Source organism: Anser cygnoides, chromosome 26 (genome assembly GCF_040182565.1).
Source record: "Anser cygnoides isolate HZ-2024a breed goose chromosome 26, Taihu_goose_T2T_genome, whole genome shotgun sequence".
NCBI classification, from domain to species: Eukaryota; Metazoa; Chordata; class Aves; order Anseriformes; family Anatidae; genus Anser; species Anser cygnoides.
The window spans coordinates 4,499,903-4,525,928 of NC_089898.1; the positions used below are offsets into that span (position 1 = coordinate 4,499,903).

At 51.9% G+C, this 26,026-nt stretch overlaps 2 protein-coding genes and 1 long non-coding RNA gene across 8 annotated transcripts; 2 read left to right on the top strand and 1 right to left on the bottom strand.

Moving 5' to 3' along the window:
• Window positions 1-65: 65 nt before the first annotated feature.
• On the top strand, window positions 66-10,352 carry ANXA4 (annexin A4). 3 transcript variants are annotated; one of them, XM_048054181.2, is made up of 13 exons: window positions 66-223; window positions 3,153-3,209; window positions 4,353-4,428; window positions 5,195-5,289; window positions 5,573-5,686; window positions 5,850-5,940; window positions 6,400-6,479; window positions 6,857-6,913; window positions 7,382-7,475; window positions 8,015-8,110; window positions 8,586-8,644; window positions 9,002-9,124; window positions 9,394-10,352. In XM_048054181.2, the coding sequence occupies exons 2-13, from the start codon at window positions 3,207-3,209 to the stop codon at window positions 9,451-9,453; spliced, it is 948 nt and encodes a 315-aa protein (XP_047910138.1). In that variant the 5' UTR covers window positions 66-223; window positions 3,153-3,206; the 3' UTR covers window positions 9,454-10,352. The 3 variants fall into 3 exon arrangements, with proteins under 3 accessions (XP_047910138.1, XP_047910140.1, XP_047910139.1); XM_048054183.2 differs by lacking the exon at window positions 66-223 and adding an exon at window positions 2,050-2,072; XM_048054182.2 differs by lacking the exon at window positions 66-223 and adding an exon at window positions 2,111-2,318.
• On the bottom strand, window positions 8,651-15,365 carry LOC136786982 (uncharacterized). The gene is made up of 3 exons (XR_010826643.1): window positions 15,222-15,365; window positions 8,904-9,050; window positions 8,651-8,869 (listed from the first exon to the last, which is right to left on the bottom strand). It is a non-coding gene; the product is annotated as an uncharacterized lncRNA (long non-coding RNA).
• On the top strand, window positions 13,250-24,218 carry LOC106049719 (coiled-coil domain-containing protein 81-like). Of its 4 annotated transcripts, none has more exons than XM_048054177.2 (16): window positions 13,251-15,557; window positions 16,222-16,283; window positions 16,810-16,957; window positions 17,056-17,312; window positions 17,567-17,652; window positions 18,467-18,540; window positions 18,619-18,760; window positions 18,975-19,075; window positions 19,372-19,489; window positions 19,695-19,765; window positions 20,708-20,825; window positions 21,276-21,390; window positions 21,886-22,023; window positions 22,683-22,757; window positions 23,000-23,124; window positions 23,428-24,218. In XM_048054177.2, exons 1-16 carry the CDS (start codon window positions 15,053-15,055, stop codon window positions 23,462-23,464), a joined length of 2,172 nt encoding a protein of 723 aa, XP_047910134.2. In that variant the 5' UTR covers window positions 13,251-15,052; the 3' UTR covers window positions 23,465-24,218. The 4 variants fall into 4 exon arrangements, with proteins under 4 accessions (XP_047910136.2, XP_047910134.2, XP_047910135.2 ...); XM_048054178.2 differs by having other exon boundaries at window positions 13,252-15,557; window positions 18,637-18,760; XM_013202130.3 differs by having other exon boundaries at window positions 13,252-15,557; window positions 18,640-18,760.
• The last annotated feature ends 1,808 nt before the right edge of the window (window positions 24,219-26,026 follow it).

Here is a 26,026-nt window from a genome sequence, read left to right on the forward strand (position 1 = left end):
TGGAAAAAATTAGGCGGGGGCGGGGGAATGGGGGAAACCGGGCGCTGCCCGCCCCGCGAGGCCCCAAGCAGGGCTCCGGGGGCCGGGCTCAGCCGGGAGAAGCGGCTCGGCCCCGGCAGTCCCTCCCCGCGGCGGGGCGGGGGCCGTGCCGAGCCCTGCCCCGGCCGTGCCGAGCCGTGCCGAGCCGTGCCCCGCCGCCGCCCAGGCTCCCCCGGGACTGCCGGTGAGTGCCGGGCCCCCTGCGGCCCCCTCTCCCCCCCTCCGGTTCCCCCGGGCGGCTCCGCGGGCCTGGGGCGGCCCCGGGCCGGGCCGAAGCGCTGGGACCGGGCCTGCGGGGACAGCCCCGGAGGGCACGGGCCGGGGGTGGGGGGGGGCCCGGTCACGGGAAGGGGGCACGGGGCCGGTGCCCCCCGTGTGGCTTCCGAGCCCCGCTGTGCCCTGTGGCGGCCGCGGGCCCTCCCCGCTGGGCGCTGCGGAGGGGTTTGGGGGGCGCGGAGGGGATTCGGGGCGCTGCCGCTCGCTGGGGTCCCCGGGCAGCCCTGGGGGTCCCCGGGTATCCCTGGGGGGCAGCACAGGGCTAGGGGGGAGCAGGCTGGCTGGTCTGGCGCCGGGAGAAGCCGGAGGTGCCCCCCAGCGAAGGGACGAGCCCGCTGGGTGCCCTGGGGTTTTCCACCCCAGGCCCTGGGTGCAGGGCTGGCAGCGTCCCTGTGCTCCAGGCTGGGGTAAAAGGCTTGGGGTTACGTCCTGCGGAGCTGTGGGCGCTCAGCGCGCGGTCAGGGAAACACGGCCGGGTGTTGGAATCGGCCAGAAGACGCCCAAGTTTCGGCTGTTCTCTGAGAAACGACGTTCGCGTTGGATTCTGCTTTTAAAGGGCATCGGCGCAGACCGAGAAATTCCGTGCTTCGCTGATAAAGCCTGCCATGAAAAAGGCTCGGCTGTGGCAGAGCTTGGAATAAGGGAGGGGATGCGTTCTGCCACCTGGCCGCCGTGCCTTGAGCCCGTTCCAAGGCAGGGCACCAGGCGTGGTGTGTCAGCAAGCCCAGCCCTTCGGTCCAGTTTGGAGCAGACACGATTGGGACGGGGTTGGCCGGGGCACCTTGGTGCCTTGCTAGCTGGCTTTATGCGTGCGTAATTGAATTCTTCAGCACACAGAGTTAAGTGTTCCTCCAGCCCTGAAGCTGTTTTTTGCCATTCGAGCTGTGGGCGAGGGGTTGTGGTAAGCGGCAGAGCAGTGACAAATCTGACCGAGCAGTTCCTTCCTTCCCTGCACTAGCAAAGGGAGCGCACAGGGGAGCTTTATCCTTCCAGTGCCCCGGCCTGAGCTGCTGATGGGGGCACTGCTGCCTGCGGAAGGTGTTCAGGGGCAGGGACCGTTGCCAAAAAACTGCTGAGCTCTTCCCCCGTAACCTCAGTGCCTTTTTCCTTACGGCACCACATACACAAACACGCTGGAACAAAAAAGCGTTTCCAGCTTGCACAGCAGGGTTAGCACCGCTGCCTTTTGCAGTGCTCTGCTCTTTTTATTCACAGGGATGTTTAATCTGGATGAAGAAATCGGAATCTTTAACACAGTCACTATTCAGTGTGACATTTCTGTTTTATTGCTGCTGTAGTTTCCCATCGCAGGGACATTTGCCCTGAATCCAGCGCATGTATCATTTCCTTCGGTTTGGCTTTCTTTCTGCCATCGTATTTCACTCAAAACTCTTCTGCCTCTCTTCCTCTTTTCCTTGTTTATTGACATTTCTTTTGCCATCAAATCTACTTGTTAAACCAGCTTGTTCTGCTTCTGTGTGCAAACCAACTGAATGGTAAACCTGTTGGAAAAGCCTCTGGGAAATTCTAAGCCATTATTTAGGTTCTGGGTAAAGCAAATTAAAAAAAGAAATAGAAAGCTGCCTTTATATTTCTGTAAGAGATTTTCCTGCGGTCTAGGTCATAATGTGTCCGCTGATATCTATAATCACACGAAAGGGAAAACAAGCTCAATTTTCCGTGTGCTGCCTGACTGCAGGTGTTGTAATAATGCACAGAAAAACAGGAGAGCGCGGAAGAGTGCCTGTGTGTAACACGTAAGTGGCCAATGTCGTGCTGAGCTAACTTGCCTGGACAGCAACACCCCGATGGTGTTCCAGATTTGTAAGAGTCATGTGCAGCGCGAGCACAGGCTCGGCTGCTCTTGCACAAGGATCTGGGCTCGCTGATAGCAGCTCCGAAGCACCGTGGGCAGGACCAGGAAGCGATCTGACAGCCGTGGCGTCGCTGCTGCTGCAGGGCTTCAGTGCAAGGAGAGCAGCTCAGGCCGTGCTGAACTCGAGGTGCGGGGAGATGGACCCGGTCCTCGTGCTGGACACCCAGCCTGTGGGTGTGGGGTGCAGGAAAGACCTTAGGGATGTTTGTGTGCAGGGACAGGCTCTGCACACGAAAACAAAAGCATGAGCAGGAGAAATAAAGTCTGGGGAGGTGGCAAATAAGCATTTTTTGGGGGATTTTTGGTGAGGTTTAATAGTTAAAACCGCGGTGCTACAAGGAATTACACGTTGCAGCAAAGTGAGCTGTTGAATGCAGCAGATTCTAAGGAAGAGGGAAAATGCTTCTGTCCCAGTCCTCAAGTGAGCTTATCCGTGGCATCCTTACCTGCACCCCAGGGCTGTCTTTGCCTTCCAGGGAATATCTGTGCGTGCTGGTAGGGCTGCACACGTCCGTACCTGCACCCACCTCCACGCTGTCCCCTGGCGAGGTCGCAGCCCCGAGTTTTGAAGGGGACGGGAGCTGAGTCTCTTTGCTCCCAGGGCAGCATCGCTGTTTCTCCTTGTAGCCTCAACCAGGCTATCACACTAGCCATAGAAACTTCTTCTAGAGTGGTGCACCACATCCCTCTCTCAGGCAGAGGCTCCCTCTGTGGAGCAATGCCCCAGCCCCGTCCTGCTGCACGCCGGCCTTTGTTCGGGCGTTACAAAGCAGGCACCCCAGGGCTGCCGTCGTGGCTGCGGGCGTTCGGTGAAGACCTCAGAGAAATTATTTGATTATAATCATACTTTACAGTCCCAATTACTTAACCAGGGCCATTAACCGGCAAGGGTGGTATGGGTGGCAAGGGTGGTATTAATTATTTGCTAGAAAACTGACACTCCCTCTTTTTGTTATTGCAGTTGTCGAGCTGCCGAGGGACTTGTACAATAACAGATTGTCCAAAAGCTAGAGCCATGGTGAGTGTGCTTGTTTTCTGTACCATGATGTGCCAGGCGTTCGCTCAGATCAGATAAATGTGGGGAGTGTAGATGGAGCAGGAAGAACACTGTCTTTTTATTGGGGGGTGAGTTTATCACTTCCCTGTTTCCTCATGCTAGAGGTCAATGATCCACACGTATGGGCTTTTCCTCTTTGAGAGTTAATGGAAAACCCAATCAGATATTAATTCACAGGGCAAGTATTTGGGTAAACTCTCTGGGCATACTCTTCTTTCCTGGTTCAACCTGCAGGGTTGCCATCTGTACAGTAGTTATTCCAATGCCTTGTTCTCAAAAGCCTGGCCTACGTGAATGTTCAGCGCTGCTTTGCTGTTGGCTCTTCGTGGAAACAGACACCTGGAGGAGACGGGGTCATCCCACAGAGATGGCACCGGGCAGGAGGAACCTGTCTGTAAATCACCATTTTGAGCAAAACACTGCACGTCCTGGGCATTACAAAATCACAGAACGGTGGGGGCTGGGGGCACCTCCGGGCCCCTCTGGTGCCACCCGGCTCCAGCAGGGCCACCCAGAGCCCTGCACCACGTCCAGCCGGGTGCGAAGGCTCCGAGGAGGAGGCTCCGGCACCTCCCTGGGGACCTGTGCCAGGGCTCCGGCACCCGCCCGGCACGGCCGCGCTTCGTGCTGCTCACGGGGAGCCTCCCGGGCTCCAGTTTGTGCCCAGCGCCGCTGGGCCTGGCACTGGGCACCGCTGGAAGGAGCCCGGCTCCGTCCCCTTCGATGGGAACAGATTATTTTACTATTTACATGGAAAAATGCTGCCAATGTTCAGACCCCTGGAGGGTTTGAACAGAGATGCCAGGTGTCCAGCCTTTGTTTAATTGCAAACCAGATACGACGCAGGCAGCAATACGGAGATACCTTCTCTGTGTAGTTCCATCCTTGTGGCTTATTTCTTATGTGCCTGGGAAGTCCCTCTAGAACAGACTGTTTCTCTTTTGGGTGGGATGGGAGCCTGATATAAAATCACTTGTGTGGGTGGAGTTTACTTGCTATTGCTATATTTGCATCTTTTATGTCCTTTTTTTTTTTTTTTCAACTCTACTGTATGCATGCATCACTGTAAGTCTGCCTTTGATAACTCCTTTCCTGTGGCTTTAGGCAACAATCAAGGGGGTCTCAAGTTTCAGTGCTGAGCAGGAAGCACAGGCACTAAGGAAGGCTATGAAGGGATTTGGTAAGTTGATCTCCCTCCATGGTTAAACCTTTTTTTCCCCGGCACTGAGAACGTTTGGCCTGGTGGTTTGTTAGAGGGGAAGTCTAGCTGTTTGCATTGCCCCACTGCACCGCCCACCCCAAAACTCTTTGAAAATGAAAAGAGGCGTCCTGTCCCCCTGAAATGCAGCCTCCTCTGGTGGTGTGGATCCTGGCACCCTCTGTGCTCTTAAATACACGGAGTCAGTCTGGTCGGTGGAGATAAAGTCAGGAGTGCAAAGGGATGGAAGGTAATGGCAGAGTGGGGACAGCACTGATGACCACAGTGTGTGCTGAAGGGTGATTTTTTAATGTTTCCTTGCTGGTAGCCTGCCTGTTTATTTGTGAATTTGTGTGTGGTCTCTCTCAGTGTTGTCTCCAAGCTGCTCGTAGGTATTTTATGATGGTAATCCCACAGACTGGGGACCCTGTACCTGGTCTGAGGTGCTACGCTGATTTTTCTGGTGTGATATGAGAGCACTGAGAGGAATCGAATGATTTGGTCGTGCTGAGATTTGAACCCAACTTGAAATCCAAGTCTGGCCACAAGAACATCCTTAGGCAGTCTCTTTTCTCTCCTGCAGTATGGTACTGCCATGCCGCTGGCCGGGTTGAGGCACGTCTGTACACCGATCTAGTCCCAGTGCTAGAGGAGCAGGCTGCGTAAGGGACAGAAGATGGCACAAGGCCAGGGGACACTTCTGGTGCTCGTGCAAGCAGGCAGGCTAGCTTTCGTTTGTTTCTTTCAGGCACGGATGAAGATGCCATCATCGACATCCTGACCAAACTAAACGTTTCACAGCGTCAGCAAGTTCTGATCACCTATAAAAGCACTATCGGCAGGGTAGGTAGTCTGCAGAGATTAGTGACTGTGGTTTTAACTGGGAGATGGGGACAACTTTTAGGTTACGTCGCTTGGGTGAAAAGTGAAAAACAATCAAGTCTCCGTAACAGTACGGTTAGCGGAGCCATTCCCCGGCCAAGTTTATTCTGTTTGTGTTCACTTCAGAGCAACTGTTCATGCAAGGAGGGTTGGAGCCTGAAGAAAAGTGGCGAATGCGTTAGTTCCTCCTGTTCTCAAAGGCTGTACCTTCTCCCAACTCCTTTCTCCTCTTTTGGCCCTCCAGGATTTGATTGATGACTTGAAGTCTGAGCTGAGTGGGAATTTTGAAAGGGTGATCATCGGGATGATGACTCCTACCACCATGTACGATGTGCTGGAACTGAAGAGAGCTATGAAGGTGTGGAAATCTTCCTTTTGTATTGCTTAAGTTCTGGTCAAGTTAGTATGATATGGATTAATTAATTTCTTAATTAATTATTAACTATTATATGAAGAATCCTGGTTGCACATCAGAAGCAGTTTTCGGTATCATCTTGGATCTTGTCTTGGCAATCCCCTAGGGTGCCGGAACAGATGAAGGTTGCCTGATCGAAATTCTGGCTTCTCGCACAAATGAAGAGATTCGGCGCATTAATGAGAACTACAGGCTTCGTAAGTAGTGCACACTGCCAGCCCTTGTCACACTGCCTAAAAGTCAGTCTTGTGTGCAAGCATACGCACACAGAGAGGAAGGAGAGGGGTCCGCTAGCCTTTAAGTGTGACAAATTGGCCAGACCAGCTATTACCGTTTGTCCAGAGAGAACCTCTGAAGGAAACTGATCTCAACCGCAAGACTGCTAACAGCCTCAGGAGCTAGAACTTCACTGAAAATTCAATTAGTGTAGATAAAATGGGGTGGGACGTTATGGATGTATGGATCTATTGCTAGTTGTATATTGTGTGTTTTTCCTAATTTGGGGCTGTAGCACTAATTATGATGGCTGGAGAGCTGTAATGATGAACCCTGAGCACAGTTCTGTACTTACGTAGCTTATGACTGGCAAATGTTGAGGACAGCATCCAGGTGGACCTGTTACTAACAGATGCCATCCGTGTGTGTGCTCCTTCCAGAATATGGCTCTTCCCTCGAGGAGGACATTGTTTCTGACACGTCTTCCATGTTTCGCAGAGTCCTCGTGTCCCTTGCAACAGTAAGCCCAGTCTAGGGGAAATGGGGGTGAATCTTACTGTGGCTGATAGGCATGCCTCTCTGTTCAGTGGTGATGGCTTTTATTTCACTTTTCACCTCGTGTGTCACCTTGCCTGCTTTTCAAACCCAGCTTCTGCAGGGAGAGGAGTCTGTGCATGCATTCATGCAATGGGCTCTTTTTAAAATGGCCCAGGTAAAGCGGATTGCTGCTCATCTCAGAAGCACAATAACGTCTGAGCTGTATTTCACTGTAGTTGTAAGCTACTGTTTACTTTTAAGGACTCCATTATGTTCCTACAGTAACTTTTCTTTTGAATAGGGAATTGCTTCCAGTAGTTGTTGTGGTGAACTGAGTCTTTTGTCCTTGTATGTCTGCAGGGAAACAGAGATGAGGGGATGTATGTGAATGATGCCCTTGCTCACCAAGATGCTCAGGTGTGTAGTAATCTTCTTCCTTGCAAGAACAGTCTGTTCATGTCTACGTGATGCATGGTGAATCCCTGCTTTTCCAAGACCTCTCTTTTTTATTCAAGGCAAGAGAATGAACCTGAAGCTGTGCTAGACAGCAGCACCCTAGGCGGAGACCTGGTCTCTGTTCTCAGTTTTGACCCTTAGAGAAGCCTCTTTGCTGTTCTGTGACTGAGGCTGTGATATGGGGGTAATGGTTCAAGCCTTCTTTGTGAGGCTCTGATGAGAGATCCCTAAACAGGCTGGGTGTTTGGCAGAGGAGATGACAATTCAGTTGAGAGTTGCTGTGCTTCATCAGTACTTGTTGCAAAACATCTGTGATCTAGACAGGCCACAGGCCAGCAGTGCTCAAGCACCAAGGAAGTAAAAATCTCATCTTATGCACACCCGGTCTTCCCCATTAGCCTTATTTTGTCTATTCACATTGTCTTTAAGTGCCTGTATGAAGCGGGGGAGAAGAAGTGGGGAACAGATGAGGTGCAATTTATGTCCATCCTCTGTACACGGAACAGGTGTCACCTGCTAAGAGGTAGGACCCTCCACAGTGTCCTGGAATATTTTTTTTTCCTTCCTTGTATGAGCATGATGCTTTTGTAGGTGCTTCATATGTGTCCAGTAACTGCGAACTCCTCTGAGACAGCAGGTGTCCTGGAGAGAGCCCAGTTGTATCCATTTCTTTCAGGCTGTTTTGTTCCCTCCTGAGACTAAAAGGGGCTTGAGAAAAAACATAGGTACAACTTGCTGCTGCTCCAGCTTTTAAATTGGAGATAATAAAGTCTGACTCCCATTGGGGCAGAGAGGAAAGAAGCTAAGCTTTTAAACTGCCATAATTAACTAGCAGGTCTTGAAAATGCTAGCAGCTATGGTGGGTCAATTAGCAACACAGTTAATAATTAAAATGAATTATTTCTGTGTGACAGCCCTGATTTAGCTTACAATGCTGCAGTAATGAAACAGTGATCAGGCAGAATATGAGGTGCTTGATCTTGCAAAGTGATCCTTTGTGGTTTGCATGCTTCATGCCGCAAGGAATTTCTCTGACTTTTTATCATGGATTCTTCCTCCTAGTTTTTGATGTATACAGAGGGATTGCTAATAAGGACATAACAGACAGCATTCAATCTGAGATGTCAGGAGACCTCGAAGACGCTTTGCTAGCTGTGGGTGAGTGCCCTGCTTTTAAACTTTGTCTGCAAAGTAATTACATAATTAGAGATGTTGCATCTTGCTTTGACTGCTTTACATAGCTACAGGAGGCAGACGTGATTTGTTTGTTGTTTTTTTTTTATGCTTTACAGATACAATCAGGTGAGAAAGTGTTGTGCTTTATCAAGTAGTTTACTTGGCCAAGTGATGCTTTGGCAGCTGACATTTGCTGTCAGGAGGTATTGAAGCATTAAAGAATATACAGCTGTGCACTAGGCACAGAGACGTCAGCTCACAGCAGGTCGCTGTCTGTGGATGTCCCTTCCAACCCAAACCATTCTGTGATGTCTCTGCATTGCACCTGCTGTTTGTCAGCCTTTAATTGTATCTTCACAGAACAAACACCTCCACCAAGAAAGTGCTGCAAAGGTGTGGAAAACCTCCTCTTCCTGTTTTTATTGACCTTCATTTCTTGTTCTTGTCTCTCTTACAGTAAAGTGCATGCGCAATAAACCTGCGTATTTTGCTGAAAGATTGTACAAATCCATGAAGGTAAAGAGCTTTTTTTTTTTTTTTTTGATGTGTTTCTTTTTTGGCTTGTATTTCCACGCTCAAATCAGTAGCATCATAGCAATCATTAGATAACCTCTACTGTTAATGGGGAAATAGGTCTGAGCTTTTCTGGAAGAGCTCAGACTTTCCTGAAGCTCAAAGCAATATTCTTCCTCAGCAGAAAGCTGGGCACAATTTTAATGCAAAAATGCTCTAATTATCAATCTAATCAATCTAATCAATCAATCTAATAATCAACAGATTCTGCAGAAGACTGAGCGATAAAACCTTTGTGTCTCTCACTGTTTTATCCAAAACATTTTGTAGTTAGTTGTATGTGGTTCGATTACTTTTTAGGGCCTGGGAACAGATGACAACACGCTGATCCGAGTGATGGTGTCCCGCTCTGAAATAGATATGCTGGATATCAGAAGGGAATTCCTGACCATGTATGGGAAATCTCTCTACTCCTTCATTAAGGTAAACTTCTTGGTGTTAGAAACAAAGAGCTGGATTTGCTAAGTGGCTTAAAGGAGACAGCTACTTGACACCTACTGGGTATTTTAGAGCAGCTGAGATTAAGAAGACACTAGAATAATGTACCAAAACTGTTCCTGAATGTTCATTGTCAAAAACGATACAAACCCTGAAAAAATAGAAGGGGGGGGGGGAAATGTATGTGCTGGAAGAATCCAGCCATTCATAGAGCTGTAAAACAAATCATGATCCTTTTTTTCTTTTCTTTCCAGGGAGATTGCTCAGGAGACTACAGGAAAGTTCTGCTCAGACTCTGCGGTGGAGAGGATTAAATGATGCCTGGTATATTGCCTGGATGATGGGAAGCATCATAAGGATTGCGCTCTTTCTATTTTTTTCCCCAAATAGCTTATTAATTGCTATGAATACTGACTTAGGTTAATTAATGATCTGGTTGGATAATGGCAGTTCTATTTAATGCTTACGATAAGCTTTTATGCTTGCAACACCTGTTTATATACTACTTTGGCTAGTAAAGCCCATCTTAAACAAATCACTTTAAACAAATCTACATTGTTTTTGCTTCCTGACAAGCTGTCCCTCTGCCTTTGCATTTACCAGCAAAACTTATCAACTGAAGCAAATTTGGACACAGAATGTAGGAAGCTGCAGAGCGAAAAATTAACCTCATCAATACAGGGAGAGTGCAGAATATAGACTTGCTTCAGCTTTTGCAAGATAATTAAAAACCAAAGAAAATTAATCATGTAAAATACAATCATATTTAAATCTTAACTTGTTCTCTGCTAGTGTGGAACCTTAACAGCCTTGTTGTGCTTTATGTATATGTTGCCTATAGATTTGAAGATCGGGAAGCTGACACTGGTGACATCAGAAAGAACTCTTGCTGCCCTAGGCCTGGTTACAGGTCAGCCCTGTAGTCTTGGTCTGTCCTACTTGGGAGTGTAAATCATCATGTTTATATTTATTACAAGCAGTTACTTTGGATAAAGCAGTACCATTAAGGAATGGCCTGTCCCCAAAGCACGTCTTAACAGCGCTACCTGATGCCTTATAGTGGGATGCCTTGTACTGGAGTCATTTACTAAATCTCACCGGCGCTGGCTGGTGGGACTCCTGTATAACACTACGGTTAGAAACTCCAGTTTGGGTGCCAGTGTGACATGGAATTCCATACCAACTGCTGAAATAAACTTTTCCAAGCCCTACACACCTGTCTGCTAAGCTGAGCATTCTTTTCTCTACAAAATGTGTTTCCTGTTTGCTTTTTCAAGTTTTTTTTTTAACTGTTGGTGTATAATGCTCTGTTGAAGGCATCACAGATTGACACTGGAATTTGAGGGCACGATGTCACTATGGTCTGTGTGCCATTCTGTCACTTGTTTTGTTCCAAGCAGGGCCTTGCTTGCCTCCAGAGTGCTCCAGGGCGTTGGACAGGCTTTACCAAGCTCCAGTCAAGCCCCACGTTGCAGCACCACGTCACAGCCTCTAATCTGGTAACTGTGCCTTAAGCTGGTGACTTCTGGCACCAGAGGAAGTCTCCTGCCCCATTTAAAGATTCAAAACGACAAAGTAGGTTCACTGCCCTCAATGCTGAAGAGGGGGCAAATGTGCCTCCAAGCAACGAGTCCAACCCTAAACCACTTGTGTGGTTTACTGTGCAAGGCCAGGAAGAAACAGGAAGTCGTCGTAAGGAGTGACTCCGTCCTGGTGGGACAGAGACACCCCCCTGTCAGGCTGACATAGACTGGAGAGGTTTGCTGCCTGCCAGGGCCTTCAATCCAGGATGTGGAGGGGCTGCTGAAAGTTGCCTGGGACCTGTTTGCGGATCAGTGTCTGCTTGGGAGAGATGGGATCAACCTCACTAAGCAGGGCAAGGATGTTTTCATCCACAGGACGGCCAACCTCATGAGGAAGGCTTTAAACTAGGAATGAGGTGGGAGGGAGTAACCAGCAGCACTGTGAGGGTTTGATGGACAGGGCTGCTGAGCAAAGGGCTTGGGGTTAAGCGCTAGGGGGGGATCACAAAATCAACAACGAGGATTAAATGGAGTCCTCCAGCACTTGCAAGTTAGCAAGGAAATGCCTACGAGGCACCATTGTGGAGAAATCCCCCAAACCCTTTCTAGGAACCCAGTGTGCTGGGGTGTGTCCCTGAAGTCCATGTACGTTGATGCATGTAGTATGAGGAATGAATGTGATGACTTAGAGATGTGCGTACAGTTTCAGGGCCACGATCATACTGGGATCACAGAGACGTGGCAGGATGGTTCCCATGACTGGAGTATTGCAATGGAAGGATGCGGGCTGTTTGGGAACAGGCTGGGAAGATGAGGAAGAGGTGCTGCCCTCTGTGTGACAGCTGCTGGAGCACATGGAGCTCTGCCTGAGGATGGATGAGGAGCTGGCCGAGAGTTTATGGCTTAAAATTAAAGGGAGGACAGGGCTAGGTGACATTGTAGTGGGACTCTGCTACAGGCCACCTGACAAGAACAAGCAGATGAAGCCCTCTACAGACAGATAGGTGCAACCCCACATACGCAGGCCTGGTCCTTGTGGGGGGACTTCAACCACCCTGGGGTCTGTTGGGGGGACAGCACAGCAGGATGCCGGCTGTCCAGGTTCCTGGAGCACCGCGGTCACTTCTCCTGCACATGACAGGGAGCCAATGAGGAGAGGAGCTCTGCTGGGCCTTGTGCTCAGCAGCAAGCTGGGGGCTTATGGGGAATGTGAAGGGAATTGTGGGGAATGTGAACTCCACCCTGTCATGGTGGAGCCGTGAGAGAAGGTGGAGGTCAGGACCCCTGAAGCAAGGAGGAGGGTGAAAGGCAAGCTCACAGCTCTGCCTTAACATTGCTGATCCCATCCTGCACACGCAGGCAGCGTCCCTGTATTCTTCCCAGGATACACATCCCTGGTTCCTGTGCGTTTCCTTCTCGCACTCTACTTTGACCAGGAGTTCCTGATTCAGCCATGCTGCTCCCTTGCCTTCTTTGCCTGATTTGGCAAAATCCCTGGCCTTCTTTGCCTGACACGTGGGAATTGAATGCTCTTGTGTTCTAAGAAAAACGCTCGTAAAGACCTACCGGCTCTATTCTGCTCCTGGGGGCAGTTTTCCAGGGGGTACTAACTGCTAATTCTTTAAACTGGAAGTTCACTCTCCTAAAATTGAGGGTCTTGACTTTACACCTGGCCCTTATCTCGCAGGATCGTGAATTCCACCAGGCGGAGTCACTGCAGCCCAGGCTGCCAACAATCCTGACCTCTCCAATTCGTCCGTGTTTGTAAGCAGCACCTCCAGTAACACTTCTTCTCTGGTTGGGCTCTCTATCACCTGCGTTAAGAAATTAACGTCCATGCACTCCAGCAGTCTCTTGGACTGCTTGCAGCTTGCTGTGCTACTTTTCTGGCAGATGTCAGGGTGGTTCAAGTCCCACACCAAGATCAGTGTCTGCATGCGTGATGCTTCCTGTAGCTGAAGTAAGAACGCTCGTCTGCAGGCTCCTCTTTATGAAGCAGCCTGTCGTAAACACTGACCATGAGGTTTCCTTTGTTCGCTTGGCCTCTGATTTTTACCCGCAAGCTCTCAACCTGACCATTGCCGCTTTCCAAAGCCAGCTCTGTACAGTCAATCCACTTCTTCACGTACAGGGCACCCGCCTGCCCCTCCTTCCTTGCCTGTCCCTTCTGAACATTTTATAGCCATGCATTGCAGCGCTCCAGTTTTGTGATTCATCCCACCAAGTTTCAGCAATAGCGATTAGATCAGAGCTTTCTAGCTGCAGTGGCTTCTGACACCTCCTGTTTGTTACCCAAGCTACGTGCATTGCTGCAGAGGCTCTTCAGTCAGGCTATCAGCCATGTCACCTTTATAGAGGAGCACGCCCTAATTCCTTTGAGGCAATTCAAAGGAGTTTCACTGTTGGATCCTAATACATTAGCAGCCCCTGCCTCTTCTCTGTTACTCAAAACTCCATCCCCTTCCCTGGCTCTGTCTAGTTTGAAGCTCTCCTTCTAAGTCTAGCCAGCTTGTTGGTGAAAACTCTTTCCCCCCTTGGTCAGGTGAAGCTCATCAGCTCCTAAAAGACCCGGATTCTCAAAGGTGGATCCATGATCATAGAAGCCAAAGCTCTGGTGGTGGCACCAGCCACAAAACTGGGCATTGATCTGCACGATGTGCCAACTTCTGCCAGCACCTCTGGCAAGATGGAGATCATTGGGCACCGGCCCTCTCTCTTGTGCCCTCTGTGCTCTGAAGTCCTGCTTGATCTTGCCCATGTTTTGCTTTAACGTGTCATTGGTGCCCACACAGAAAAGAAGCAGGGGATAGCAGGATGGGCTTTTAACTAGTAGTGGCAGTCTCTCTGTGACACCCCAGGATCGCGGTTCCTGGCCACCAGCAGACTTCCCTCGACTGTGTCCCAGGTCGGCAGATGGGTGCTTCAGTGCCTCTCAGCAGGGCCATCCACTACCAGCACTCACCGCTTCCTTTTGCAGCCTTTGTTGTATGCTGCTTGTGCGGTTTATCCCTGCAAATCTTGCTCGTTATTTTTGTCCACTGACAAGGCTTCATATCTGTTGCTGGTTATTACATACATGGAAGAGGAGTGAGGCGATATCTTGCTCCCATGGGTCACAAGAGGCCATGGTGCCTCCTTCTCCAAGGAGGTTGGTGCCACAGGGCCCTAGTATTTCCCCTTGGGAATCCAGAGAGGTCCCAGTTGACTGGAAGCTGGCAAATGTGGTCCCAATTTTCAAGAAGGGCAAGAAAGAAGATCCTGGCAATTACAGGCCTGTCAGTCTCACTTCAGTGCCTGGCAAAATTATGGAGATTATTCTGGGATTTACTGAAAAACACCTAAATGACAATGCAGACCTTGGTCAGAGCCAACACGGGTTCACTAGGGGAAGGTCACGTCTAACCAACTTAATTTCCTTCTACAACGAGATCACCCGGCTAGTTGACCGAAGGAAGTCAGTCGATGTAATTGTTCTGGATTTCAGTAAAGCTTTCAATACTGTCTCTCACAGTATCCTTCTGGACAAAACAACCAGAATACAGTTGAATAAAAGCATAATAAGATGGGAGAACAATTGGCTGATGGGTTTGGCCCAGAGGGTTCTTGTAAATAGGGTTACATCAGGCTGGTGACCTGTCACTGGTGGGGCTCCCCTGGGCTCCATTTTAGCACCAATCCTCTTCAATGTTTGTGAAAATGATTTGGATGTAGGACTTGAAGGATTTTTGAGTAAGTTCATGGATGATACAAAATTGGGTGGAGCTGTTGACTCCAGCGAGGGTGGTGAGGCCTTGCAGAGAGATCTGGACAAATTAGAGAGCTGGGCAATCACCAAAGTATGAAGTTCAGCAAGAGCAAGTGCCAGATTCTGCACCTGGGAAGGGGCAACCCTGGCTGTACATACAGACTGGGGGATGAGAAGCTGGAGAGCAGCTCCACAGAGAGGGATTTGGGAGTTTTGATTGATAGCGAGCTGAGCATGAGCCAGCAGAGTGCCTTGGTGGCCAGGTGGGCCAACTGGGTCCTGGGGTGCATCGAGAAAGACCTTGCAAGTTGGTGAAGTGACTGTCCCACTCTACTCTGTGCTGGTGCGGCCTCACATCCAGTACTGTGTACAGTTCTGGGTGCCAAAGAAAGGTATAAAGCTATTAGAGAGTGTCCAAAGGAGGGCAACAAAGATGGGAAAGGGTCTCCAGGGGTATACATATGAAGAGCGGCTGAAGTCAGTTGGACTGTTCGGCCTGGAGAAGAGGAGACTGAGGGCAGACCTCAGTGAGCTCTACAACTTCCTCCCCAGGAACAGAGACAGGAGGAGGGACTGGGTGGCCCAAAGGCGCCCTGCAGAGCTCTGCCCTGGGACGAGCTGGCTGAGCAGGTCCCCTGGTGACACATGGGGCAGAGCTGGCTCTGCACACATCAAGAGCTCGCAGCAGGGAGGGATCTCTCCCCGAGGCTGGTGAGTAACTGGAGGAGTAACTGTTTGGATTCGGATTTCACGGGAACGCAAGTGCTTCAAATTGCCACTTTAAAGCACACAAAAAAACACACCCCAAATGTACCTGAGAGCAGAAGGGGCAGAACATCCCTCTGCGATGCAGCGGGGACCGATTGTCCCATAGGGCTCCATGTGGCTGCCCGGGGTCCTGTCTGTGGGGCCGTGCTCTGCCCCATCTCTGACACGGTCTGTGACAGCATCACAGTGCTGTCATGCTTGAGGTCAGAGCGGGACCCTTTATGTCACAATGACAGCTGCCATATCACCATATGCACTGTCCACACTGCGCAGAAGTGCAGAGGAGGAGAGTGGAGAAGGAGTTTCCTATTGGGCATCCCCACCACAAGGATGCAGTTTCCCTTTGTCAAGCTCCCCGCACTGCGGGTGCTCAGCCTGGACGGTAAGGCCTTCAGGAGCTCTGCCACCAGTGTTATTGGGCGATATCAGTACCCAAAATTGCAGCGGCGGGGAGGGCTGGGGAGGAATTCAGGGGGCCCCAAGTGGTTGTCCCGTATGGCTGAGGGGTGACAGTGGCAGGAAATCTGTGGTAACACTTCCCCAGGGAGAGGGTCAGCTCTGGAAATCAGCATTAGAAGCGAAGGGGAGAGAAGGGCAGAGAAGGGAAGGGCAGGGGATCCTGTTGAAGGCCGGCTGACCTCCCTGCATTTCTAGACACCGCCTGAAACGCATGTGTTGGCGATCTGGGCTTTCCTTGCAACCAGCCACAGCCTCTGGCTGTTCCCCGCTGGCTCTTCTGGTCTTTCCAGGCGGGCAGAAGGGGCCCGGAGCTGGGGGGCCGCTTCCCCTTGCAGACGCCAGCTGGTGGGATGCCAGTGCCCAAGTCCCTTCTGCTGCCCCTGGCTGAGCCCAGCCCTCTCTCGGGCTCACCCTGAGGCTGAGAGCCTGAAGGCCGCCAAGAGCTCGGCCCTGCAGCCCTCGCGCACACTTGCTCCTGCTGACACCTCTGCCGACCGCTGCGCGTGCCAGCTCCGTGCCTGGGCAGGCGCTGAATGGCGGTGGGCTTGCTGGCCCAGAGCCTGACGTGTCTCTCCCTTGCTTTTCAGATGTCATAAGAATTTGGGACGGTGTGTCCCAGTACATGCTCCAGCAGTTTGCACTGAAAAAGGTGAGCTGTTCCTCCTATTCCTCCTGGCACATGGATGCTTTCCGCAGTCCTGGCAGCCCCGCTGCCATCAAATGCAGCCGTCCACCCAATTCTCTGAAATGCTCCTGAAGGGCATGGAGGTGGGGCAGCGCTGCTGCTGTGACATCCGATGCCAAGAAGGGAATTTTGCTCCAGTAGAAGAGAGGCTTCAAGCCTTCCTGGCACCTCCCAGCCCTCACTGCTGGAAGGCAGAGGCCCAGCAGGAAGCCTGGGACACTTCTCAGGGATCACTCAGCACCTCTCGGGCCTTACAGGGCTCCAAGATGCTTGTTTGGCTTTTACTCTCCTTCTGTGCTATAAGGGGGAAGAGGAGATAGGAGAAAAGAACACGTCTTCTGCTCAGCGGCTCTTCTCCAACTCTTTCTGAAGAGCCCCATCCCACCTCCTTGCACCTCCGGAGCGGAGGAAGCACAGAATGCCAGCGTCTCACTCCGACGAGTCCATTTGTCCTGCTAAAAGCACTTCTCCTGTTCTCTGCTCTCCGCAGGGTGTGGCCGTAGATGTGCTTGGCGTTTTCTACATACAGCGGAAGCACAGCAGCGAGGTGAACGGGGACATGGTTGTGCCCAGGTTTCACCTGTCGGAGAGGGTCGCGCAGGCGCAGGGGCTCAGCTACACCAGCAGCGACATCCCCGGTAGGCTGAAGGCACAAAGCCTTTGCTAAGCCTTGCGGCGCCGTCGGGCTGCTGAGCCGCTGCCCACCTGACGCTGTTCCTCTTTTGCTGTTTTCTAGATGATCTCAAAGTTGTCCCCCTGGACTATTCTCAATTGTCACAAAAGACATCCATTCCCGAGAAGCTGGTGAAGGAGTGTGTGAACGACATCGTGGTACTCTTCAGCTGGGGTGCCGGACTGGGGGAGGATTACGACCTTGTTTTCAAGGGCATCGGTTGTCTGATGGGCCGAAACAAGATCCTCACAATGAGATACCACACACAGTTTCTCCTCGCCATTGATGGGACTGGAACTGTCTTAGAATGTCTGCTCTCCGTAAGTTTAACATTTTTTCCAGCGCTCTTTCTGAGGCTCAAGCCAGACACCTCCCTAGCCTGGGATCCCACTCCCAGCAGCTTGGGGACAGAGCACAAGAGCAGGGCGAGTTCTGTTTGTGCTGCCAGCAAAAGGGGTGCAGGGGGAGGGCTTCCCTGAGGGAGCTACGCTGAGCAGTGGCAAGGCGTGCTGCCTTTGTGGGCAATGGGACCCTTTCTCGGGCCTCATCTGCCACATCTCTGTCCTTTCGGCAGAACCCATGGACAAAGATTTGCGTGCTATCAGGCAAAGAACCCGAACCTTTCCACGTGCGTCCCGGTGGGATCCGCGTGCTTCCAGCGTGAGTACATGCACTTGTGCAGCCCTTGGCTCCTCAGCTCCTCCTTGGTAGGGCTGTCGCCAGAGCTGCCTGCTCCTGCAGACAGCCAGGAATCCCTCCGTGATGGAAGGACGGCCAGCTTCCTCCACGCGTGCTTTCTGCTTCTGGACGCTGGCTGTCCTCACCTGCTTTAGTATGGAGGAGGGATTGTGCTCTGCACTGCCAGCATGGATTGGACCTGGAGAGCAATTCAGGCATCCTTTCCCATCGAGATTCATCTCCTCGTTCCCTTTCTTGGTGGGGCGGTGGCAAAAAGCATTTGAAAAGGCAGCTTCTCAGGTGTCCTCTCTCCTGGCTTGTACCTGAGAGGCCTCTCAAGGGTAGTTCAGCTGCTCAAAGGCCTGGTACAAGTCGTGCTGGGGACATTTCCCAGACTTTCCTCAGACTGCAGTGAAGGAAAGGTCTCCTAAAGGCCTTCTTCTTCTTGGAGCAACAGAGAGTGGAGGAGGGACTTGGTGGCCCGAAGGGCGGCTCTGGGGTCCAGTGGGGCCCTGCAGAGCTCTGCGCTGGGACAAGCCCAGCTGAGCAGGTCCCCTGATGGCACAAGGGGCAGAGCTGGCTCTGCACACATCAAGAGCTTGCAGCAGGGAGGGACTGCTGGAGGCCGAGGGGCTCTGGTCTGTGCCACCCAGTGAGAGCCCTCCAAGGTGGTAAATAGTCTGGACACACTGCTTTAGTGATCTGGAGGCCCTGTAGTGACCGCCAGCTATCACTGTCACCGCCTGCTCAGGGGAGGTGGAGCCCTTTCTTCCAGCTCATGTCTTCTTCTTTCTAGGTTTAAGATTAAGCTACCCCCTGGCAGAAAAGCCGAAGAGCTTTCCTCCACTGAGCGAGACAGTGAGAAAGAAAGTAAGGACTGTCCGAGTAAGGACTGAGCAGGTCTGCACCTCCTCTTGTCCATGTGGTCACAAAGACGCTGTTCTGAAGAGGTGTCTTCTTTCCCAGCAGCAGGCAGCCCTCAGGCTAAGCCTCTCCACCACCAAAAGAAACGTCCACTGAAAAGAAACGTCCTGAAAGCGGCGAAGGACAAGAAAGGGCAACAGGACAGTAGAAGGAAGACTCCGGACAGGTGAGGCTCTTGGGCAAGCAGATAAGGGCAATGAGATGGTCTGGTAGTCACAGGAGCGAGAGATTTCTCTTGGACATGCCATCTCTATTAGCTCTGAAAGGCTATTAGCACATCTCAGAAGGGCTGGTGTTTGCCAGCCAGACTGTAGGTGTACGGCAGTGTTCTGTGAGACACGGGGGTCAGCCTCATTCCTTTTCACCTTCTGTCTATCCAGCAATGAGTTTAGCGTACTGTTAGCCAGCCTGCAGACAAAGTTTGAGGCTGAAAAACAGGAAGTCTTGGCAGAAGACCTGGCGAAGGAGAGAGAGAGTGAAGGTAATGCAAGCCCAGACTACCTAAAGCATGCCCACTGCCCCAAGTTGCGGCTCCTCTGCAGAAGGACACTTCCCCATGCCACCCCATTCCCGAGCAGAGCTTGCCGAGTGCTCTTTCACTTGAGCACTGTCACAGGACCGAGGGGCCTCCTAGGAAATGCGACTCCATCAGGGTCGCTGCCACAGAAAGCATCCCAACGGCACCCAGCAGCTCGGCATGCGCCTCTGGTCTGAGCTGCCCCAAGGACGTGGCTTTGGCCTGAAGGTCTGAAGGCCTTTCTCATGTTTTGCTTCAAGGGCGTCCTCCCAAGAAGCCCCTGCTGCCCCGAAGGAGGCTTTCCCCGGTGACACTTCCTGTGCTGAAACCAGAGGACGGACGGGGAGAGCAAGCTGCAGGAGACAAGCCCCCTGAGAGGTGAGAGCTTTGGAGAGACGCAGCGGGCACCGGTGTGCCCTGGTCCTGGTGGCAGGGAGATGTTTGTGTTGGCCGTGTCGCCTCCGTCAGCTCGGGAGGGCTCTTTGGACGTGTGCACATTTCCTGCTGGAGAGCCCGGCACGGCGTGACATGGTGAGACCCCCGCATCGTGTCAGCTTCAGCTTTGTGCCTGTCTTGTTCCCAGGTCTGAGCCCTGCCAAACACCATCTGCCACTCCGGGGCTGCTCCAACACCCCCGTGGAAAAGAAGGCATAGGTAAGGAGGGTGAGAAAGAAGGAGAGGTAGCGGATGGGCCCCGGCACAGGCTTGTGGGCTTCCCTCGTGCCTTAGTGTGTGCAGAGGCAGCCAGGGCTCTGTGTGGTTGCTGGGACAGCAAAATGTCTCTCACACGGCTGGGTTTGCCCCAGAGGGTCCATCTTCAGGGCTCACAGTGGAGGAGGACCCTGGCCCAGCACCATGCCCCACGCTGCAGTTGCTCTGCTGAGGGACGTCCCCGCTGCGCCCCGTGCCCTAGCGTGACTCGCCAAGCTCTGCGTGAGGGGTGGGCTTGTGCTGGGGGGAGAAAGGAAGGCGGGCTGTCCGTCCTCACTGCAGATACCTTCTGCCTTGAGGGAAGGTCGAGGTGGGGGGCGTATCCTAGAGATTCAGTGCGCTTTCATCTGATGAGGAAGGATGTGTTGGGAAGACTGTCAGAAGTCTCCCGGCGGGTGCTCAAAAACCATTTCAGCTTGGGAGCTGGTGACTCGCTCCCTCCTGGTGGAGCTGCTCCCGGGCTGCTCACAAACAGGGCCCTGCGCAGACCGTGCCCCTAGGAGCAAACGTGTCCCAGGGAGCAGTGCAGGCAGGCGGGAATCTCCTCCCCATGCCTGATGCCATCTGCCCCACCAAGTCTCTGTGAGGTCTCCAGCACTCCCTGGCAGGCCCTGCTCCTCAGGAGGTGTCCTAGGGAAAAGAATACTGGACAAAGAGAACCCAGGGGTGAGAGTTGCTCTCTGGACCTGCAGAGTTGGATGACATAAAGGGTTCTCAGGGGCCTCCACCCCACAACGAAATGTGACTCCAGGGCCATTGGGGTTGCTGCCACAGAAAGCATCCCAACGGCACCCAGCAGCTCGGCATGCGCCTCTGGTCTGAGCTGCCCCAAGGACGTGGCTTTGGCCTGAAGGTCTGAAGGCCTTTCTCGTGTCTCACTTCAAGGGCGTCCTCCCAAGAAGCCCCTGCTGCCCCAGAGGAGGCTTTCCCCGGTGACACTTCCTGTGCTGAAACCAGAGGACGGACGGGGAGAGCAAGCTGCAGGAGACAAGCCCCCTGAGAGGTGAGAGCTTTGGAGAGATGCAGCGGGCACCGGTGTGCCCTGGTCCTGGTGGCAGGGAGATGTTTGTGTCAGCTACACTGCTGGGCAAAAGGGCATGGAAGTTTTCCTGCAGGAGATAACTGGCAGTGCTGCTTTTCTCCCTACGTCCCTGTCTCCTTTCACACTGTCCCTGCAACCCTAAGAACAGCAGCGTGACCACCCGACAGTCTTCCAAGTCACTGTCAGCTGGGGCCTTTGCACGAGACCATCATCTCAGATGATGCTGTCTTTCTCTTTGTCCCACTCAGAGAGGGCTTAGTCCTGAGCACCTCTTTCTCTGTCTTTGAGAACACAAGGCATTGGCTACCCAGCTCTGCTCAACAACCACCTTCTGCTGCAGAGGCACGGGCTTGCAAAGTAGACGCAAGTATATTTGGTGGAGTCCCAACACTACCCACTTTGTATTTTTAGTGTGCTACCAGACATTGAGAGGGACTATTCCAAGGAGGGCAAGAGCAAAATGACGCACCGCGTCAGGAGGAAAACTGAAATCCCTGCCTGCAAAGGCCATCAGAGAGCAGGACAGGTACGTGGTCTTGCCCCATGTCACTTCTGCGTTGCATTGAGGAGTGGAGAAGTGCTTATGGTCGTGCCCAAAAGACTGGAGGGAGTCCAAAGGAGGGTCACGGAGATGATCAAAGGGCTGGAGAATCTGCCCTGCGAGGAGAGACTGAGGAACCTGGGTCTTTTCACCCTTGAAAAGTGAAGGCTTGGGAGGACCTCATCACAGTATTCCAGTATTTAAAGGGTGGCTACAAAGCCAACAGAAGCTCTCCTTTCACAAGGGCGAACATGGAGAAGACAAGGGGCAGTGGGTACAAGTTGCACTGAGCGAAGTTTCGTCTTGCTAGAAGGTCTTAGGACCAAAGGGGAGCAGTTAGGTGTCCGTGGGAAGGAAGAAGACGCTCCCTGTTGTGCCTTGTTCAGAGCAGGGCATTAGGAGCGGGGTGCTCAGTACGAGGCACAGGAGCCCCCCAGCCCTGAGATTAACTCTGTCTGTTGTGTGTCTGTCGCCCCCCAGGAGGTCTGCTACCTGTGCATGCAGCAAGAGGAACAAAGTCTGCGGGCAGCCCTGCTGAAGCAGAAGGAAGAGCAAGAAAGGGCTGAGCGGGCAGAACTGCAGGCCTGGAAGGCCAGGATGGCAGCGCTGCACGCCCAGGTACGCACAGTGACCTCAGCCACGCGGAGGACTGGCATTTCTCTCCCCTGGCAGGGCTGCCGAGTTGTTTCCCCAAAACCCGGGGGGCAACTCGCTGCTGTCTCTGAGTCTCCTCTGCTCCTGTCCAGGAGAGAGAATCGGTCAATACCAGACTCAGTGGACAATTCGTCAACTAGCAGACAAAAACAGCCCTCTCCTTCCTGCCTTGAACCTGGGGAGGCTCCGCCAAGGCTGCCAGCCCTGGCACTGGAGCAGGAGCTCTCCCAGGCAAGGGCTATCCCAGCCCCGGGCTGCTGCCTGCAGGGGAGAGCTGGGCGCAGGGCAGCTCTTCGTGCTCACCTGTTCTGCTACAGGCGTGATGTACTGGTTTTTCCCTCGTAGTACAGTAAGGTTTTTAAGTCTGATTTGTGACCGAAGCCTCTGGACTTCACCAGCCACCCTGATATAAAAAGAAAGAAATTTGTTCCTTTGGCTTCAGTGCTTGAAAGATGATGCCTTCAATGCTCTTGTGCTTGGAAGAGCAGACTAGGCTTAGTGTCCGGAGAAAGGTTGTGTGATCCCCAGGTGCCTCCTGTGCTGTGCTGTGCAGGGATCATTCCTTTGCTGGCCCCTCGAGCCAAAATACTCTCCTTTTTTTTCTTTCCCTCATTGTATAACAGAGAGCACGTGCTGCATGGAAGCTGGAGATTGCTAAAATAGCCAAAACGGAGAAAAGAGAAAACGACGATAACCTGGTAAGAAGTTTATACAAAATAAAATGAGGTCCCCAGCAGGTAACTGCGGTGTCTCAGCTGTGCCACTTGGGAAGCGCAGCGAGCCCCTGCTCTGACCTTGGCACCTCCATGGGGATTTGCAGCGGTGATTCTCCAAAATCCCCCGGCACATCTGCAGTGTCCCTGATGCAGTCCCCCACTGGGCTGGTGCTTCTGGGCACACTCATTTGCCCGCTGCTTGATAAGCCTCTCTCTCTCTCCAGAAATCCTACTGGTCCCCTCCTCCATCCTACACCATAAGAAGGGAGTATGACAGAGAGCTCCAGGAGAGGAGGGAGGTGTGGGGAAAGGAGCCAAAGCATATACCAGTGAAGACCTCACTGCAGTGGTAAGTGTGCACAGCTCCTGCCATGTCCTGGTTCAGTGGCAGCGAGACAGCGTTGGGCCAAGGACCCCATCCCTGGCACAGCTCAGGGGCTGCATGCAGCATCCTGCAATTTCTCCTGGCCTGGGTATGTCCCTGTCTTACCCCTGGCTCCAGGTACCTCTCTACAACTCCAAGTGAATTCTTAGGGCTTCTAACCTCAAGGGTGTGGGAACAAATGGGACCATGGGTGTGAGGGGTGGGGCAGGCCTAGGGCAGGAGGGGCCTGAGCCAGCAGGTGAGAGCAACGTTGTCCCTCTGTTGCAGCCATCAAGCACTGCCAGCCATCCGGGCAAAGTTTTAGAGGTGGACGGAGCCGGCTGGGGAAGAGCAGAAGAACAGAAAGAGCAAAACCCATTCAGGGCTCACAACAAGAGTGTGCCTGGTTCCTCTGGTGTGTCCGAGCAGGGCTGGTGCCTTGCCTTCCTGCAGGGGGAGGAGGCACCAGCAACACCAGCTGGCTGCAGAATGACACCGCTGTGAAGGAATCCTGTTGTTTCCAACTAGCCAAATGGGTCTCCCCAGCCGTCCGAGATTCACCCAGAGTCAACTCTTAGTTAAAGCAGCAAGAAACCTTGCAAGGACCCCACCCAACACTTTCTCTGGCTTCTTATACCCATACAACCTTCATTTTGTCCGCTATACTCAGTTCTGAATATATAGATACGTTTTGTTCCTTCAGATTGGTGGTTCTTTATTGCAGGACAGGATGGCTTCTGTTACCTCCCAAGGCAAGGTGGCTTCTGCTATCTTGCAGGCTCTGGTCAGCACGTCCCCCCTTCCCCATCAGTGCCACCCAGGCCCCCACACAATGCCACTCACTGGTGCTCAGCCAGCACTACATACCAGGTGATGCAGAGCTCATGCCATGGCCTAAGGCTTCACTAAATTTACTCTACTAATGTGAAACAACAGCCACCCGAATTCATAGAATCATAGAATGGCTTGGGTTGGAAGGGACCTCAAAGACCATCCAACTCCAACCCCCCTGTCATAGGCAGGGATGCCACCCACTGGATCAGGTTGGCCAAGGCCCCATCCAGCCTGGCCTCGAACACCTCCAGGGATGGGGCAGCCCCAGCTGCTCTGGGCAACCCGTTCCAGTGCCTCACCACCCTTACAGTGAAGAATTTCCTCCTAATGTCTAACCTAAATCTGTTCCCTCTGTGTTTAAGACCATTCCCCCTTGTCCTATCATTATCTACCCGAGTAAAGAATCCTTCTCCATCCCTTTTATAAGACCCCTTTAAGTATTGAAAGTCCACAATGAGGTCTCGCCGGAGCCTTCTCCAGGCTGAGTATGGGCAGCTATCTCACCCTTTCTCCATAGGAGAGGTGCTCCCACCCTCTGATCATCTTTGTAGCCCTCCTCTAAACTCGAATTCCTTACATACCAGCACCTTGTTTCTCTTATAGTGTCCTCCCTTTGTTTTTACGAGTATCCCTGCATTCTATAATACATACATTTCAAATGTTCACTCTGCCTCTGTGTTTTTATGTGTAATCTCCACACACGTGCAATAGAGGATTATAGGAAGCAAGCACACCAAGACTAACATTATAATCAATACGAGGACTGAATGTAACATAAGATTTCAAACCTCGGTAGTAGTGGAAGACCATCCCAACAGTACTTCCCACGAGTGGTATCCACCATCCTTCCTAACCCTCTCCAGAACATGGTGTATTTCCTTTGTATCATGACGGACGATGATAAAGATTTTCTGTCCATTATCTCATATATGCTCTAATAATTTGTGTAAATCATTGACCGTATACGGTCCTTCCCATTTTGGGTCTAGCTTGATTTTCTCTGGAAATATTTTTATTACTACCTCATTCCCTGGCTGTATGTCATGCATCCGGGTGGTACCAGCTGATACCATTGTGCATATTTATGTCTGCTCTCAGCTTTGGCAACTACATTATGTATTGGGTTACTCATTCATCTCCGTCCAACAGGCTGGGCTTAGCTGGGATAAAAGTTCCTGGTATAGCCAAATGTCTAACAAAGAGAATTTGGCTGGTGTTAGCCCTTGGGTTCGCCTTGGGCATTCCAGACATCCCATAGGGCTAAGTTCAGGGCTTCTGGCCACCTTAATCCTGTATGGATACATACTTTTGTTATTTTTCTCTTTTAATGTCTGATTTATTCGCTCCACCATTTTGAGGTGGGCGATAGGGAGTGTGTAGGTCCTGTTTGATCCCTGAGATTTTATAAAGTTGTTTTATGACTGGCCATAAAATGAGTCCCTCTGATTCGATCATTTGTGAGACTTCATATCTTGGCATTATATCATTTAACAGAGCCTTAGCTACCCCGTTTTACACTGGCCTTTCTTGCAGGGAAAGCTTCCACCCATCCAGACAATTGATCTGCTATTAGCAGTAGATTTTTTTAACCATTTTCCATTCTGTCTATCTGTAGTCTTTGAAAAGGGAATTAGGCCCACAGCCGCTCCCTAATTCACAGGTGGGTCTCAAAACCTCATTGAGAGGTTGGGCAGCTATTGGTTACTCTTTTGGCAGTTGCATATGCTCCTGGTGCTGCCCAAACTTTTTGCACTTGATTAGCAATGAGGGCAATGTTGTGGAGGTGTTCTCTGTTCCTTTGCATTTCAAGTGTGTGCTGTGAAAGTTCACCACCGCTGCTCCATGAGACTGCCCATGAAGACACCCCTATCACAAAACAGACAGAGCAAGCATGGTGTTCCTTGGGAACCATTCCTTGGAAGGGGTTAGTCCTGGACAGCGTCCCAAGCACAGCAGTGGCTCACTCAGTTGGCAGAGAGAAGCAGAAAAACTCACTTTGGAAACACAACATTGCCGTCCAGAGGGACCCGGACAGGCCTGAGAGGTGGGACCG

What these genes read in the sequence shown, in the direction of transcription:
- ANXA4 (XM_048054181.2), top strand. An exon ending in CAGGTGTCACCTGCTAAGAG is followed by an intron (nt 7,476 to 8,014) that starts GTAGGACCCTCC and finishes TCTTCCTCCTAG; the next exon opens with TTTTTGATGTATACAGAGGG. An exon ending in AGACGCTTTGCTAGCTGTGG is followed by an intron (nt 8,111 to 8,585) that starts GTGAGTGCCCTG and finishes TCTCTCTTACAG; the next exon opens with TAAAGTGCATGCGCAATAAA.
- LOC106049719 (XM_048054177.2), top strand. Translation starts at nt 15,053, where the DNA reads ATGGGGCAGAGCTGGCTCTGCACACATCAAGAGCTCGCAGCAGGGAGG. An exon ending in AGCAGTTTGCACTGAAAAAG is followed by an intron (nt 16,284 to 16,809) that starts GTGAGCTGTTCC and finishes TGCTCTCCGCAG; the next exon opens with GGTGTGGCCGTAGATGTGCT. An exon ending in CACCAGCAGCGACATCCCCG is followed by an intron (nt 16,958 to 17,055) that starts GTAGGCTGAAGG and finishes GCTGTTTTCTAG; the next exon opens with ATGATCTCAAAGTTGTCCCC.